Source organism: Gopherus evgoodei, chromosome 1 (genome assembly GCF_007399415.2).
Source record: "Gopherus evgoodei ecotype Sinaloan lineage chromosome 1, rGopEvg1_v1.p, whole genome shotgun sequence".
Classification (NCBI taxonomy): domain Eukaryota; kingdom Metazoa; phylum Chordata; order Testudines; family Testudinidae; genus Gopherus; species Gopherus evgoodei.
Genome location: NC_044322.1, coordinates 310,447,668 through 310,460,866, shown reverse-complemented (window position 1 = coordinate 310,460,866; position 13,199 = coordinate 310,447,668). Strand labels below are relative to the sequence as shown.

General features: G+C 41.0%; 1 protein-coding gene across 1 annotated transcript in view; it reads right to left on the bottom strand.

The window, feature by feature from the left end:
- ADAMTS20 (ADAM metallopeptidase with thrombospondin type 1 motif 20) overlaps positions 1-12,293 on the bottom strand; it is a 196,959-nt gene extending 184,666 nt beyond the window's left edge. Inside the window, 2 exon segments of the mRNA XM_030548927.1 lie at positions 10,648-10,994; positions 12,140-12,293. Of these exon segments, the coding sequence (XP_030404787.1) occupies positions 10,648-10,994; positions 12,140-12,230 (438 nt within the window). The 5' untranslated portion in view covers positions 12,231-12,293.
- Positions 12,294-13,199: the final 906 nt, after the last annotated feature.

Here is a 13,199-nt window from a genome sequence, read left to right as displayed (position 1 = left end):
ACTAGAAACCTGTTCAAACTGTTTCAAATTTCAATTAAATATTGAAATTTTAAAAAGGAGGATTTTTTTTTTCAAAATTTCCCCTCTCCACTTTTCGACCAGCTCTATTTGTTACTACCTGAGAATGAGCCACACACAAATATGACAATATTTAGAAGTCTAGTAAGGACCACTCAACACATAAAGATAAAAAGCTACTTGGTCGCATTATGCAACATAAGGTGATCATTATTCCCATTAATGCATAAACAGTTTTTAAGTTCTATGTTGTAGATATTTTGTGCACTTGGAAATTTGTATATTATTGGACAGGAGAGGAAAATGTAATTCAACTGCTGATTAAACACTGACTGAACTTAGTTTAAACAGCATTAAGCTTTTCCTTAAATATGGCCATTAAACCACTTAAACAGATAATCTCATCTACAAGTGCAATCGTCTGAACAAAGTTGCTTATATATTATGTCAACTAAATTGAAGTGACCAACTCAAGTGTCAGCTCATATGAATTATCACAAAGATCATAGACTCATAGACTCATATATTGCTGAGTATTATAATGCAAATGCGTAAACACCTTTCACATTAAATAGAAATAAGGCATGAGAAATTCACAGCAATATATACCAATACCTGAATAAACTATAAAAACTCTTTAAAATATTTAAGGAAACTGCATATTTTTCAGTCTAACCAAAGTAGCATACAGTAAGTCATTTTCCTAATACTCATGCTATTCTGAACAATTGCTTTATTTTAAATGGGATTTCAACATTATTTATTAATTTAAAATGTAATTACTATGTTTCTCAGCACATCCCAATGGAATGGTAAAGACTATTAAATATTACATATAAACAAAAATAATAAACGTGTTTAACACTCAAAGATAAGACTTCAATTTAATTTTGAAACAAACTGAATCTGCCACATAGCTCTGTAGAGTAATTTACCGGACTCTGTCAATGATTGCCTCAAACCCAATTACATACCATGGGATCAAATTCTCCCCATATTTACACAAGCTTAAATCTTACTGAGTTAATTGGTAGTTGCACATGCCTGAAATAGACAAACTCTTTTTGAAATATATATAATTAAATGAAACAATATATAACTGGAACCATGAAAATTAGGAGGCCCTTATAAGTCGGTATATCAAGAGACAAAGAATAAACAATATAATCAAATATGTTAACACGTCACAATATAATGTTTAAACTAAGTTTGAGTTAATTCAATGTATATTAAGTTTTAAGCTAATTGATGAGGTAGTGATCAATATGCTAATTTTTAACACTTGGTTTCTTAACACACAGATATAAAGCCACAAAGACTATCAATAAAGGGGTGCTAGTTACACAAGAATCTATTTACACTTCAAATACAGCCAACTCAAAACAACCTAGTTACAACACTTTTGCAATTAGCAGTGTAGATGATAGCATGATTGTGTGATATGGTTAAATCTTGGGACATGGAACAGTTAACATAACCTTTCACATGTCTGAAGTTTTAACACATCTACAGTATAAATAGCAACCACATTGTAACTAGGTTGGAAGACAAGAAGCACTGTAATCAGGTTTTGTAAATTGGTTGCATTTGCAACATAAATGGGCTCAAAGATATACCAACTACGCTGAGAGAGAGAGAGAGATTGATCTTGCATACATTTTGCTGTATCATATCATACAAACTTGCAAAGAAAAGGACAGGACAGGCCTCTGAGGAAGCTATCAACTTGGACGCTGAAATGAAAGGTCTTATTAGCACATAAGGTTTTTATATAGCTTAACTCAGTTTTCAACTTTTTTGATTTGTGGATGCCTAAAAAATTTTAATGGCCCTCTTTGGAAATCTTAGACATAGTCTTAAATTTAGTTTCACCCTAGGGGTCCGTGAACCACAGGGTGAAAACTATTGGCTTAACTCATATTTTGTATTTAATTGCAGAGCCTAGCTAACGAGTTTTACAATAGTATTAGTCTAGTTATTTTAATATTTTGTATGGACTTACATTTTATTATTTTGATTTTTTATTTATTTTCAAATCCATGCCAAATAAAATTTGTTCTGTTTAAGATATCTGGAATGATGATAGATAGCTGTTTGCTTGTAAACAAGCACTGTTAAATACAAGATGAACAAAACTCTCTTAAGATCTTAAGGAAGGCTGAGACAGAAGAGAAATAACTAATGGAGCAGTCTGTGAAAAGCGAGGAAACTCAGGGTTTCTTCCACAAAATGGTTCTGAAAGGAAGTTGGGATAGGCCAGCAAGGACACAGGGAAAGTTTAAACACCTGAAGAAGAGTGCTAGGCATGGTTAACACCCTATGTAGCACTTCGGTGAGTACACACATATAATCACCTTCTTCCCCAAACTTTCCAAAATACAGATCAGATTGGTCCCTTCTGACCTATGAGTCTATGAGTATGGGACACAACTGCACAACTCAAACCAGAATAAGAAGTTATCAAAGTAGTAAGCCTGACAGCAAATCAGCTAGTTCTTTTGCTATTTAGTGGCATTTACAAGCAAATGGAGATCAGTTTCCATTTTCAGTCTTAGTTCAGATGCACTTGTGTGACAAATATAACAAGATACACACCATATTATTTTTCTCTCCCACATCAGGAAGTGGTGCTGCTTCGTGTGGAATGAACCATAAACCCAAAAGAAACCTTATAAGAATCACTGATACACACTCTGATCCATTTCAACAACATGTTTTGATGGAACTTATATCCCTGTGTTTTGTCCTTCAAAAATACTTAAACTGTCACCAACTCAAATATCCCAAATACAGTTTAACAAGAATTTCCTGGATCTGTGTGGAGGCACTTCTCATTCTCACTAGATGAAGAGAGACACAGAAACACAGCCTTATCCTGATGCTAACAGTTGGAGAGCTTTCGTCTGTTCATTGTCTATGGGACTATTAGGAGAGTTAGTGAGAAGAACTGGATTCTAAAGTCTTATTATGCTGATCACAACCAGTTTTATATCTTCAGTTTGTGAGATCCATAGAGCATGATTAAGTATCTCCCCACAGTATCTGGTAGAGATTGTGTCATGGAGCACAAATTGGTTGTGGTTCAAAACTAATAAAATTGAGATAACGATGATAAACTTGGCAAAGTAACCAGAAGATATGACAAAGATTATATTGACCCCTTTGCTTGGGATGTCACATAGGATGTGTATCCACCCCTTGTCACTCAAGTACATAATTTTGAGGTCCTGGTAGCTTTTCAGTTGTTTTTAGATGATCAAACAGCAGTGGTGACTAGGACTGCTTTTTTCAATATACAGTGAGTCAGGAGATTGTGACCTCTTCTCACAGTTACAGACCTTTCTACCATAATCCTACCTCTACCACCATTAAGTCAGTCTTGTGCAATATGCTTTACATAAGGCTACATTTGAAATTGATTGGAAACTGAAGTATGTGTTATAGACTGCTTAATAAGCAGCTCTCTTCCCAAGAGCAGATGAGACCAACCCTCTGTGATATCTATTGGCTATTAGTTGGTTTGCAGGTGAAACTTATGGTGTTAGTTTAGTCCTATAAGCCTTAAAAGGTTTGGGACTTGCCTATATGAGAGCCAGCATATCTTCTGTGTGAAAATGCTGCAGCTGAGATCACCTGCAGCATTCAGGCTGAAATTCCTTTAGTTTGTAAGAGAGGGGGACTGCAGACAGGTCATTTTCTGTGAGGGACCCTCAGATATAGAACTCACTCCCACACACACAGCTCATGGTTTGAAATAATAATAGCTGCCAGAATTTGCTGACCTTTGGAGCATGCTTAAAGGGCTATCTATTTGCATATGAGTCTGGGGCGAGCAGAAGGTGTATGGAGTTTGGGGAAAACTGAAGTGGGGAAGTTTTGTTTTCTGCTGATTGGCTGATGAGGTTTGCTGCTGTTCTGCTCTTGTTGTTTTTGTTATGAACTGTTTATACAATGATTTGTCAATGCACTCAGAGCCTGGGATAGGTGTTCAAATCCAAATAAATATGTATGTCATGTAAGTGTCATGATACAATATAAGATGAATGTGGAAATCCCTCTGTGCACTTTCAGAGGGGTCACATATGGAGGTGAAAGCTCAACAATACATAGTCAAAGTTGTGCTTGCATAAAACTGGTGAATAGACAGTGACAGTAGAATTCATAGGATCTCTGCAGAGAGTATGTCCATGTTTATCCTAGAGTATTTGGAGTGTGACATTCCCCTCAATCAGAAAAGAGAGAATTTTTGAGAGCAATTTGCAATGATGGCATCTACTTTAGGGTAAGGAGTCCACAACTTTACTTTCTAAAATGTTAGCTTATATCCATGAGCGTGAAACAAGAATTAAATGCAACCTACCTATTATCAAGTACAATTTTGTACTAAGAATTCATTGTACTAAGAGTTTAGAGATATTTTGGTATAAGATAGGTATATTTTGATGGGAAAAATACCTAATCTGAACAGGAGTCCTCGTCAAAGAAATCAGGTTCAGATAAATCCATATTACATGAAGCACTTGGGGACACATAAGGTTTGTCTTAAATAACTGGGATAACAGAAGCCTAGCTTCTCTGAACTGAGTCGCTGGAAGTGAGACCTATGTTATTTAAGAAGAGATAGGCCAGGAGTGGGCACTATTTTAGCTTTGACTAGCAAGACTGAGATGGCTTTAACAATAAATCTTTTTCTTGTTAGTGACAAAGAGATAGCCCACCTGCATTCTGGGCACCAAAGGCTTGAACTATCAAAAGACAACTCTGGGAGAAAAAGAGGAGAAAGTCATGCCTCAAAGAGCATGTCTCACTTTAGAGTCCCAGGTTCCTATGAGTTGTCGGTTCTTCAACTGTTGATGGTTGCTCTTCCTTGACTGCAGTTGAGGCAGATACGTTTGACCACTCAGAAGCCATTATATACAATGATTGAGAGTTTTGACATGAGAGGCAGAGAGATCCTGTTAGACATGCTCACATGATATGGCCATAAAGAGCACTTAATAATTTTCCATACTCTTCTATTTCACACATTTAAAATGTCCCCCTAGGTAGAATGCCTGACTAGACTTTGGGGGCAGAGGGAAGCCTAACAAAAGATCATAAAGCAAAAGTGAGAGCTTAAACATTTGTGCTGTTCATTCTATGACAGGCAAAGTGAGACTGAGGAGCCTTGAGACTGGGCTGACAATAAAATACTGTATTCTCTTAGTTACAAATGCCTGTTCAAGAATGACATATGCAAAACCCATTTAGTTAGAGATTGGCCTTGTCTATAAGAATGGACAGTGAGGGAAAGTTAACAGGAACCAAGCCAAAGTATGTGAGAAGTAGTGTTGGTAAGAAATCATGCTGAAGAAAGGAAAAGCGAGAGCACAAAAGACAAAGCCATGAGAATCAGGGAGAAAGTAGCAGAGAAAAAAAAAGCTGAAAAATCCAAGTGAAAAAATAAAGCACACAACTCCAATTCTCTCTCATTGCACTGAATGTATGGAGAGTTTGAACAGATTCCTTTTTGCTTACATAGAAACATAACAATACTTAAGTTTTACTCAGTGAGTAAATTCTTGTCTCATGCCAATTTGTGTTGGTGAGGGGTAACAATACTAGTAGTACTGAAGTATTTCAGTGACATATTATGGAGATTTGGGGTGACAGCTTCATCTATCAGAACAGAGGATTCCTTAACCCAGAATGTTTAAGTGTATGTTAGCAGCAATTAAATTTGTCCACAGAGTGATTGTTTGTCAGTTGTTGACAGTTTGTAACATTTTCCCTATCCTTTCCCCATCTGATATAATACTGATGCTCGTGTACATTATATGCTTAACTGAGCTTCTGCACACTGATCTCGTCTTCAGAGTTAGGAAGTAACTATTTTCAACAGACAGCCTAGCCTGTTAGTTAAAATTAAATGTTACCTAAAAGAAAAATTTAGCATCCAGTGACAAGCACTGTAAAAGTTTTCTTTGAAAACCCAATTTATTCTAACTCACTAGTACTGTTGTACTTTAACTACACTAAAGAGGGGAAAAACAAATACCAGTGGGCTGTTATCTGTATAATGTAATTCCAGATGAGTCTAACCACTGGCATATGTTAGTACCAGTTTCTGGCAGCCATCCAATTTTTAACCAAGTATAATTAAAAATAACACTTCAGTAAAACAAATTCCAGGACTGTTTACTTTTCTTGAAAAGAAGCTACTACACTCCTACTTAATAGCAGATACAATTGTTTTCAGAATCCCCAGAAAGGTGATCCACTGACCTCTATTAAAACAAAACAAACAAAACCTTTTGCACTGGGGAAGTTCTGGAGATCAATGCTTAGGCCCAAATTCTCTCCACTCCCCCGAAATCAGAATAGCCAGGCTTAGTGTGGAGAAGAGGAGTGTTACAAAAAGGGGCTGAAAAAAATTCTCTGCTTAAGCCATAGAGGTGACAATTGAGCTACTCTGAAGACTATTACACTCCTCACACTGCTTTAGCCCTTACCAGTTCTGTTTTTCTGTACTTCATATAACAGAAGATCCAGTGGCCTCATGCCACACCCAAACTCTGCTGAATAGAGACTATGGGCTCTCTTGTCAAGCTGGGATCCGTATTACATACAAGGACTGCACCTGCAAAAAGGCTCCACGTACCCCTACACACACTCCCTTCCCACACATGCAACCCCACAATAGAACCATGCTAGACCTGGAGTCCTCTGCAGCAATGAAAGAAAGGGATAACATTTGGCAAAAGGTTGGCCAAGCCATCCTTCCAGCTGCAGAAAACATGGTTTATATCTCTCCAGAGTCCAACAACACATCCCTGTGTCTGTCTCAAGAACAACACAATGCTCCTCAAGGGGCTGAGCCTGCTGTTTCTACAGCATTAAATAATTTATTTATTTTTTTAATTCTCACTTTTTCTTTAGGTAGGGGCTACCTTGAATTGAAGACTCACTCCAGTCATGATAATTAAATAACTGTGTCATCTACTATATTGAAATATTCTTTTCAATAGTATTTCCCTGTATTTCTTAATCAACCTGTACAATTAAATGAATGTTTTACCTCTTTTGTTTCTCCTGTCTGAATAGTGTTTGAGAGGCCACTTTGGTCCACATGCAGCCAGTGACATCCATAGGAGACCTTGTTTCCCACTCTTGTAGGAAGCTAAAATTGACTAATGCAGTAAAAGTAAAAACAAAAACAAAGAAACAGAACTTACGAAAATAAAGTTTGAAATTTTAGAAATCACTCAAAAGATGTAAACTGTCTGCTTGCAAGTGATCAGAAGTCCAACTGTGAGCCCATTTAACCTCCTGCCTTTGACTGCATCCCCAACTTTCCTAATTATAGGTTCCCCCCTGCAATTATTACAAGCTCCCTAATAACCTCTTAACCTCCCCCTGCCATTTGCATCCCTCAACCTAGTGAAAGCTCTGCCATGTAACATATCAAAAGTGCATACAATTTGTCAACAGCCTTTAAGCAATGTTCCCTGGGTACTCTGCAGCCATACATGCTTACACTGAGGTCAGAGAAAGAAGTAGAAGCTTGAGAGGGTGACTCGAGTCAGGAATGCAAACAGGAAGAGGGTAGGAACTTAGGAGGCAGTAGTGAAGGCTGTGGAAGAAGTCAGGGAAGTGGAGAAAGACGCCAAAGAGATTAACTGGGTATTGAGTACCTGGTTTACCAACTAAACTTCTGATCACTCTCGGATACACTTGTATATATCTTCAGAGCAATTTCTAAAACATTATTTTTAATTTTCCTGTATCGTTTTTAAGTCGTATTTTTTCCCTTAACTTTTACAGCATTAGTCCAAAGCAGTTCCCCTGAAAGATAAGAAACTGGAGAACATAATTGTCATCACTTGGCTCAAAACAGCCTCTAACTTCACTCACTTCTGATTTCTTGGGAATTGCAATGAGGGAAATCCTCCCCCACTCTTCACTTTCACATGCCAGACTCAAGTAACTGGGTTTAACAGGGAGACAATTGGTCCCACTAAGAAATGGGATTGACCCAATATAATTACAATAAAGGGTTATAAAATAACTAAGAGCTAGATTCTACTATCCTTACTCACAGTGTGTACAACTTTCTCCATGATTAGTCCCATTTAAAACTATACATGACACAGACTGGCTGTTGAATATACAATACAAATAAACTAAAAAACTGAGAAAAATATTTTACACTAACTTCTTTCAGTTCCAATAAGCTTACATATTATATATAAGTACAATAGGTACAAATATTTCAGATAGTTGTGCCTTTCAGGTTGGTCATGTCCCTTCAAGTAGTGAAAAACTGCTTTACATGGGATGTGAGTTCCTAGATAATGAAAGCTGTAAAAGGAGAAAGATCTATTCGCTGTAGTTTACTATACCAATCTAATCTGAGCACCTCTCAATAAAACATTAAACATGATGAACATCTCACACATGTGGCTCATTTTTTCTTTCTTATCTTCTCCCAAGGGGGAGAAGTGTATGTGCAGTATAGTGTTTTGTTTTGGTAGGGTTTTGGGTTGAGCTGTGTTTTCTTTTTTTATGATGTATATCAGTATTTATTACGGATGCTTCAAAAGCAAGATTGGATATGCACAGTCTCTGATCTGGACTGTATACTTTTTCAGCTCAAATTGTCAATGTCTTAGGCTACGTCTAGACTACCCGCCGTATCGGCGGGTTAAAATCGATTGCTTGGGGATCGATATATCGCGTCTCATCTAGACGCGATATATCGATCCCCGAGCACGCTTATATCAATTCTGGAACTCCACCAACCCCAACGGAGTTGCGGAATTGACAGGGGGAGCCACGGACATCGATCCTGCGCGGTGAGGACGGGTGAGTAATCCAATCTTAGATATTCGACTTCAGCTACGTTATTCACGTAGCTGAAGTTACGTATCTAAGATCGATTTCCCCCCGTAGTGTAGACCAGCCCTTAGGCTAGACTGAGTCTGCAGGCTCAGGTCTGAGTATAGGATAGCACATAGTTACACTATCTCAAAAGGAGTACTTGGAAGGAATGAGCAAAGACACCCCTCTGAAGTACAATTTCCTCTGGGGTTCCCCTATTAACACTGTCGCAGAAGGGAGTATGCTATTTGTTGGCCTTTTGTAAATTGCTGCATCATCCCACCACTCACATCCAGCTAACTCTGCTTTATTTTCTGCATCTTCCTCACTCAAGTGCTCATAGGGAAGAGTATAGGGTATGCAGCCCTTGTTCTTCCCCAATACCCAGACCTAAAAGCCTTACTCCTTTTACTTTCTTGTATGGCTGCACGGGACCAAGCCTGTACACAATCTAGTCCTAAATTAACATAGCAACAACTAACTACACAATCATATTTTTAAAGGGAAACATTTTACAACATTGTGGTTGGATGGCAGGTCTAATGAACATAACAGCTTTCACTGTACGGCATAGTCTACACTTGGAAATTAGGTTGGTATAACTGCATCACTCAGGGGTGTAAAAAAATCCATAGCCCTGAACACTTCAGTTAAACCGCCTCTCAAGGAGGTGGAATACCTATGCTGATGGGAGAATCCCTCTTGTTGGCATAGGTAGTGTCTTCACTGGAGAGCAGCACACCACTGTAGTGTTTTATGTGTAGACAAGCCTTTACTCCTTTATCAGAGCTGCAATATGTTTTAAGTGGGGTGGGTTTTTTTGTTTTGGTTTGGTTTAACTAAAACAAGAATATACTCTGTGATACAATTTTATCATTAGAAGGTTAGAATGCTTGATCTATAAAATAACAAATGTTTGACAGGATAACGTAAATAACTGCTTTATAATGTCATCCTCGTTTTAATATAAAGCAGTATTATCGCACTGAAAAAACAAGGAATTGATAGAAGCAGCAAAAGAAGAAGCCAGTGTACATCTTCAAAGACTGTTGCATTGTTTGTGTTTTGTAAATAAAGAGGAAAAGGCCAGTTCTCATATTTTGTAGCCAAGGGTAGGAGTCAGAAGAGTAAATAAAACAAATCTATTTAGCTTTATGGCTCTCACTAGCTCAGTTTATACATGGCCTAATCCTGTTCTCCCTGAAGTCAACAGGGGGGTTTTCATTTACTTCAACTGAAGCATGATCAGCCTAACATAAGCCAATGCAGAAGATTTGGATGATTGTGCCACAGGGCACACTGAGAGTTTCTCTTCTCCACCTTCTCTTCCTACAGCATTTGTGGAAGCAGCGGAAGAAATAGTACAGGTACTAGCCTTTCCCTGGCTATCCCAGGACCCCACATCACTATTCCTAACTTCTGTACATATATAACATTTAATGCTGATTTACAGCATCACTTAATCAAAACACTGGTTTATTGTGTTTCTGAGGCAGTTTTTTGTGTGTTAAAATGCCATACCAAAAATCTTATTATATACCAGTAGCAGATCTTATGAAAATGGCATGTCTATAGCCCGCCAAAAAAGAATCATCAATTCAGCACAAATGCCAACACCTACACTTACCTTACACTTACCTACACTTACATGACCACCTACCTCAAATAGTGCTTGAGAATTTCAGACTTAGCTCTGCTGTAAAAGAGCCTCTTTCAAACAGGGAAAGATATGAATGAAAGAGAATAGGAAGCAATAACCAACATGCTTACCAGGCCACCACAGAGGCTGAAGACAGCCGTATGTGTCTCCTGTGCATTGACATGCCCCCGGTAGAAGCAGTGGCGCAAGTCAGAGGAGGGCTGTTCCTGTGCAGACCCCACATGCATCATTTTATAATGAGCAGCAATGAATCCTGCATCAGTGCTCAAGTTCAGTTGGAAGAGCTGCCCATAAGCATTGAGCTGGTAATGTGTCCTGAAAGCAGCAGGCTCTCCAGGTGCCTCCAAGCTCCTTTTCCTCCTCCTGAAGTGATGTGTGTGAGGGAAAACTTCTCCAAATTCATTCACTCGGGTAGGTGTGACTATCTCGTAGGAAGACAGTTGCTTCACTAAGGTCTCTGCAACAGAAAGAAAGAGACTCATCCTTACCAAATAGTGTGGAAATGAGCCATACTTTTATCCAAAATTTGCCCACAACAGTACAGTATAGTCTAGCATGCAGCTGCCTTACTTGAGCAGACATGGATCAGGAAGGAGACTTTGGGTCTCCAAAGGAATTCGTCCTGTGTCTCTTCTCCAAACATACATACTGTAAGTACCAGCTCCCACAGCTGTACACACGACCCGCCTCCCACATAGCCCCCAACACCCCCACACACTGTGTGCACCACCAACATGCTTAGCAGGAGACTGAAAACTGCCCCACGTGCCTCATTTCCATTGACATGCCCACGGGAAAAGCAGAGGCACAAGTCAGAGCCATTCACATACAGTATATGTGGGGGGTATACACCATACTCAGCTTGCCTCCCAATCCCTACTCACATATCCTATGCCACACAGTCCCTATTCACCCACCCCGCCAACCTAAGCACCACAGCCATCCCCCAGATGCACCCCACTGACATAAGGTACTACACATTCACTCCCACTCTGTTTTGTACCACTCTCACACACACGCCTAACTCCAGTTACACACATACCGCACAAACACACACGAATATGCACTCCACACACAACGCCCCCCACACAAGGACCGGGACTTTGGCACGTGCTGAACACACACCCACAGACCCCCTCCCTCCTTCCCCCCACTTACAAACGGGGAGTGAAATCCCGGCTCCCCCTGACATCAGCAGCACCATCCCAGAGCCTTGTCGGGAGGGCCTGGATTTCACCCCCCACCCCTTGGTTTGTAAGTAGGGGGAAGGAGGGTGTGGGTCTGTGGGTCTGTGTTCAGCACGTGCCAGGGTCCCGGTGCTTGGGGGGAGGCGATGCGTGTGAGTGTGGCGTGCTCCGTGTGTGTTTGTGCGGTGTGTGTAACTGGAGCTAGGGGAGTGGAGTGGGTGTGTGAGCGGTACAATCCGGAGTGGGAGTGAATGTGTAGCACCGTCTGTCAGCATCTGCGGGGAGGCTGTGGTGCCTAATTTCCCTCCGCGTGGGCGCGCCCCACCCGGGCTGCGCGCTCCTCGAAAGCACCGCGCTCTGTGTCACCTCCGCCGCTCGGGGCCGAGCCCAGCCCCCTTTGTTGCCGCCTGTTTACCTTGTGAGGGGTGAAAGCGGACTTCCCAGGACCTGGTGATGAGAAGGGCGAGCGGGCACAGCAGACCCGCTAGCCACTTCGCAACCCGCATGGCTCACGCCGGGGGCGCCCCCCGCCGCTGCTCTCTCCAGCAGCAGCGCCCGCTTCAGCAGCCGCAGCCGCCACCCGGCTGGGCCGACCCCGCACGGCTCGGCTCTTTCATGTTCCTGGCGCCCACCCTTGTCCCCTGCGTTGTCTCTTCCTTTCCCGGCTTCCCCGCTACTCCTTCACAGGGCTGCCCGCTCCGCAGCCCCCGCCCGGCTCCCCCCGCCTGAACTCTGCCATTCGCTCTCTGCGCCTGGGGGGGGCGAGGGCGGTTCCTCCCCTCCTCCCGCAGCCTGTGGCGAAGCGAGGAGCAGCATGCCAGCTTCACTCAGTCCGTGGCCATCCCAGGACCCCCGATCAAAGAGACCGTCCGCCCCCTTGGGGCAGGGACCTGGCCAATGAGTGGAGCCGACTCACTGCAGCCACTTCATCTCTCTCTCACACACACTTGCTTTCTGACACAACCAGGCATCGCAAAGTGTAACGAGTAATAATAATCACGCCCAACTACAGAAACCTACACATAAGAGTTAATCTCAACGTGATTCCAAATACACAATCCTCAACCAAAACTTTCTGTGACTCTAGAGGTAAGCCTGGAAATATGCCTCAATAAGAAATGTACTTAGAGCCCATTGTCCTCGTCTACAAAACACAAACGCTTGAAAAGCCTGGAAGTTCAACGTTTATGCTCAAAGAAAACGAGCTCCATTAAGCATGGAAATAGATAGAAATGGTCACCTAAAAACCTTAATTCTGCCCACTTCCCACACTGACTTTCTACCCATTGCACATTCGGTGTGAAATAGAGCCATTTTAGTTAAGGATTTTGTTTGAAGGGGGTCCTGATAAGGATTTTAAGACGTTTGTAGCCTATGGCTGTAAACATCATGGACTTGGTTTTCTGTCGCCTTTAGGTTGCTGTTTGGGAGCAGTTGTCATAAAAATCTTTAACCAACTATTCAGGAAAGCAATG